Consider the following 4,657-nt stretch of genomic DNA (forward strand, 5'->3'; position numbering starts at 1 on the left):
TGGGGGCAGTTCTAGTCGTATAGGATCACTATGAGTTGGAATCAACTCAGCACTCTAAGCTGAGTTGGCTTAGCAAGGAAGGCTTATCTTCTCTCCTCATTGTAGGAGTTATAACCTAAAGTTACTAAGCACCAATGTTACTAAGACTTACATCCACCCCCACTCTGGATAGCTCATAAGCTTATTTCTTGAGTTTTCAACTCTTTTTTTTGTTTCTGGTACATTGGAATTTCCCTGCAAATATATATAAAAAAATCCTTGTTATATTTTATTCAAAATTTATAAGTATTTGTGATTGGAAGGCTTCTAGTTATCTCAATCTACCATACTGTTATGGCTTAAAATTTCTCATGAGAATGTTAATTAAATAAGTTGTTAACTTGGCAGAAAAAAAAATTAATCATTCTTGATGATTATTCTTCAACTCAACCTTTTTACTTAGGGTCCAGAAAGATAACAGAGCTAGGATTAAAAAATAAAGAAACTCAAAATTGTTACCATCTGGTCAATTCCTATTGATAGTGACCTCTTGTGTTACAGTGTAGAACTGTGCCATAGGGTTTTCTTGGCTGTAATCTTTACAGAAGCAGATCACCAGGCTTTTCTTGTGCTACTGGATGGGTCTGGACTGCCAGCCTTTCTGTGCAAACTGTTTGTGGCACCCTACAGGATGCCTGGAATAGGAATTAATTTATTGTTTAGACTAGAGTTGTAATATCTCTAGATCCTGTGCTGTCTGGGAAATTATAATAGAATTAGATCATTTTCTGAATATTCTTCCAACTCTGACTTTGTAATTCCATGCTGGCTCCAACATCAACTTCCAGGAAATTCCACCTGCCATTCTGGTATTCTAGTTGCTGCTAGTCTTTAAAAATATAGTTGACTTTTATATATACCTTGTGTCCTAAGACATTGCTAAACTTACTTATTGGTTCCAGTATGTGACAGGTGCTATGTCTGGTATGTGTTGCCATATTCCCAGCATTCTACTGCATTTACTACAGAACAAATCCATTGGGCTCCCATAGCATTTCCATGTTTACACATGTGTTACAATTGTTGGTTTATTCCTGTACCCCTCACTTGATTATAAGCTCTGTATTTACAATACAGTAAATATTCAGTAAATATTGGAATGAATGTAGTCTATTCTGTACATTGCTACCAGCAATATCTTCCTAAAAAAACATGACATTCACGATTCTCATTAGCTGAGCCCCTACTACCTTTCTAAGTTCATTTTCTGCTCCCCTCTACTGTAGGCTACAGCCATAATGGGCTACTTGAACACATGTTTTCTTTTGGCTTCTGTTTCTACCATTCCCTCATCTTAGACTGCTCTTCCTCCCATTCTCTGCTCATTGAAATCCTTTTCCATCTTCACACAAGCCCCATTTCAGATGCTCTTTTTTTTTTCTATAAAGCCTTCTGAGATTCCCCACTCTCCTCCCTTCCCTATGCCTCCCAGCATATTGTGTCTGTTTTCTGTAAGCTTTCATGCCATTCTGCCCAATGTTAAAGTTACTTGAGTTCATATTTCTCTTCTCCCCAGGATTATAAATATCTTTGAATGAAAAAACTCTTATGTGCCTTCTCTACAAAGGATATGCCATGCATATTATGTATGCTTAATAAATTATTATGGAATTGAATGAAAATGAATTTGAGAGTAAAACTTGCCTTCTTGGGTTCCAAAGTCCTTCTTACTCTTTGAATTGTCATTTCCTTCTCTCTACCTGTGGACTAAGACTTCAGTGATGATCCTTCTGTTCCCTACAGGTGGCCTATGACATGGGGGATTACTATCACGCTATTCCATGGCTGGAGGAGGCTGCCAGTCTCTTCCGAGGATCTTATGGAGAGTGGAACACAGAGGATGAGGCAAGTCTAGAGGATGCCTTGGATCACTTGGCCTTTGCCTATTTCCAGGTAGGGGAGTATTCCATTTACCTAGTACTGCTCTGACAAGAGATACACCACAAATGGGATGGCCTTAACTAACAGGAGTTTATTCTTACAATTTGGAGGCTTTAAGTCCAAGTTCAAAGTGCCAGGCTCTAGGGGCTGGGTGAAAGCCCCTCAACCTTGGGGTCCAGCTCTGCCTCCTGCTCCCAGCCCACTGGAGCCACAGGCATTTCTTCACTCAGACAGCTGCAGGCTGCTGAGGCTGAGAAACCCCAAGGTTAACAAGTCAAAAGGCACAGTCTCGCTGTTACCAAACCACACGGCAGGCCATTAACTTAAGTCCATTGTACGTGCCAAGGTCGGTAGAGCATAGCAGGCTTCTGAGCAATGACATGGTTACATGCAGGGTCCAAGCGTGCCATAGGCTAGAGACCATTCTCAAAGCTTCTCCTTATATACAGGAAGCAGACCACATCCCAAAGGCAGCTAGTCAGCTGCTTGTGGGAGATCCCACCATGGAGCTGATTGCCAGCCTCCTCATGGGGAATAACTACCACCACCTGCCCAGCCACTCAACCAGGCCCAGCCAAGTTGACACACAAACATAACTACCACAGGGAGTAAATGAGCTTCAGTGCTTTCATCACAATAAATATAATTGTCTCTGCTCTACAATTTTCTGAGCATTTTCATATCTTTCATCTTCCTAACAACAAAATACGAGTTGAGTAGGGCAATTACTTTGTTATTTCCATAAAGGAGCTCTGGTGGTATAGTGGTTAAGGCACTTGGCTGCTAACCAAAAGGTGGGTGGTTTAAACCCATCAGCTGCTTTGTGGAAAAAAGATAAGGCTGTCTACTTTTATAAAGAGTTACAGCCTTGGAAACACACTGGGGGTTGCTATGGGTCAGAATCGACTCAATGGCAATGAGTTGTTTTTTTCCTTTTTTAATATCGCATTTGAGTAAACTGAGTCTCCAGAAGATTCTTCAACTTATCATAAAGCACATAGAACTGGAATTAGAACTCACGTCTGTCTGACTTTAGTCCAGTGCTCTTTCCAATGCACTTTGAAACCATTATCTCCCATATGCCCTGTAGCAGCAGTAGCTGCATCTACGAATATTGAATAGGTTCATAGTAAATATAGATCACTCTGTGTGTTCTCAGCAACTCATAACTCTTCACAGATATTATGCTACGATGTTGCCAATGTGCAAGGAAGGAGTTTGATATTATCTTCTCCCATCTGGAATTACGTCTAATTGTAAAATGTCTAGTGTCCAGCTACTGAGCTGGAGTCATTGTTAAATTGTACAGTCTTGGTACATCCTAGAGCTGTTATTGTTTTTCCTTGGCACTGCTGATCCACTAAGGAGCCCTGGTGACATGTGGTTAAAGCAGTTGGCTACTGACCAAAAGGTTGGTGATTCAAACCCAGCAGCCACTCCAAAGGAGAAAGATGTGACAGGCTGCCTCCATAAAGATGTATGGCCTTGGAAACCTATGGGGCAGTTCTGCTCTGTCCTATAGTGTCACTATGAGTGGGAATCAACTCGACAGCAATGGGTTTTGTTTTGTTTTTTGGTTTACATTCAGGATATTATATGTAAATGGAGTCCTGGGGGCACAGTGATTAAGCACTCAGCTGCTAACTGCAAAGTTCGCAGTTTGGCTCCACCAGCTGCTCTGCAGGAGAAACCTTCTGCATCCTGAAGGTTCACAGCCTTGGAAACCCTAAAGTATCACTATGAATCAAAATGCACTGTTTTTTTGGTTGGTTTATATGGAAGCTCACTTCCCTAAATATGGGGATGGTCCTTCTTTTGTACAGCTAATCCCATTCCCACCTGAGTTATGCAGTCTTCAAACATAGGCTGGAAAAATTGCCAAGGAGCCAATTCCCTAGAATTTCCAAAGATAAGATGCCATGTCTGCTCCCTACATTCCTTTTTCTTCCCCTCTTTTCCTGAGTAAAGGGAGGAGAATTTGGATGGTCCAAATCCATGTGTTGTTGTCAAAACAGAATTATTCTCAGTGCAACAAAATGTTTTGTTCCTTTCAAGGAAGTTCCTGGTACTAGTGAATTTTTGCTGTAAAACCTTCCAAAGTGTTCTTCCTAACTCTCTTTCTCAATTGTTACATATTAAAGCTGAAATAGAATCACTGTAATGTAACAAAGAAAGATGAGAAGTAATTGAAATTTAATAAAAGAAGAAAATGGAGAAGTGACATGAGAGACTCAGAGAAGATAAGCTAAAACAGATTACCTTGAAAGATGGAGTTTTAAAAACAGTACCTAATTATTAGTTCTTTTTTGTTTTTGTTTTTGTTTCTAACTCACTGGTAGACTCTCTTTCCACAATGGTGCTCTGTCTGGTGAAATTCTACTTATCTTACAAGGCACAGCTCAAATGTCACCTACCTTCTGAAGTCTTTCTTAATTCTCCTCAGACACCCTACACTTTCCTCCTTTCTACTCTTACAGCACTTTCTTATAGTAACAGAACACATATGGCATTGTCTTATAGGTGATTTATATTCCCTTTTTATCCCACTTAATTAGGAGTACATGTCTCTCCATGAACCTCTCATTGTCATATAAAATTTAATATATATTTTTAATATATCCAAAACCAAACCAAACTCACTGCCACTGAGTTGATTCCAACTCAGAGTGACCCTCATTGGGTTTCCAAGGCTGTCAATCTTTACAGAAGTAGACTGCCTCATCTTTTCTTCTGTGGA

General features: G+C 40.1%; 1 protein-coding gene across 1 annotated transcript in view; it reads left to right on the forward strand.

Annotated features, from left to right (window-relative positions):
- Positions 1-4,657, forward strand: part of P4HA3 (prolyl 4-hydroxylase subunit alpha 3) — a 76,672-nt gene that overhangs the window by 31,505 nt on the left and 40,510 nt on the right. Inside the window, exon 4 of the mRNA XM_007940946.2 lies at positions 1,783-1,932. Within this exon, the coding sequence (XP_007939137.1) occupies positions 1,783-1,932 (150 nt within the window). The remainder of the gene's footprint in view (positions 1-1,782; positions 1,933-4,657) is intronic.

Source organism: Orycteropus afer, unplaced genomic scaffold, assembly GCF_000298275.1.
Source record: "Orycteropus afer afer isolate SDZICR_OR568_19922 unplaced genomic scaffold, OryAfe1.0 scaffold00074, whole genome shotgun sequence".
Classification (NCBI taxonomy): Eukaryota; Metazoa; Chordata; class Mammalia; order Tubulidentata; family Orycteropodidae; genus Orycteropus; species Orycteropus afer.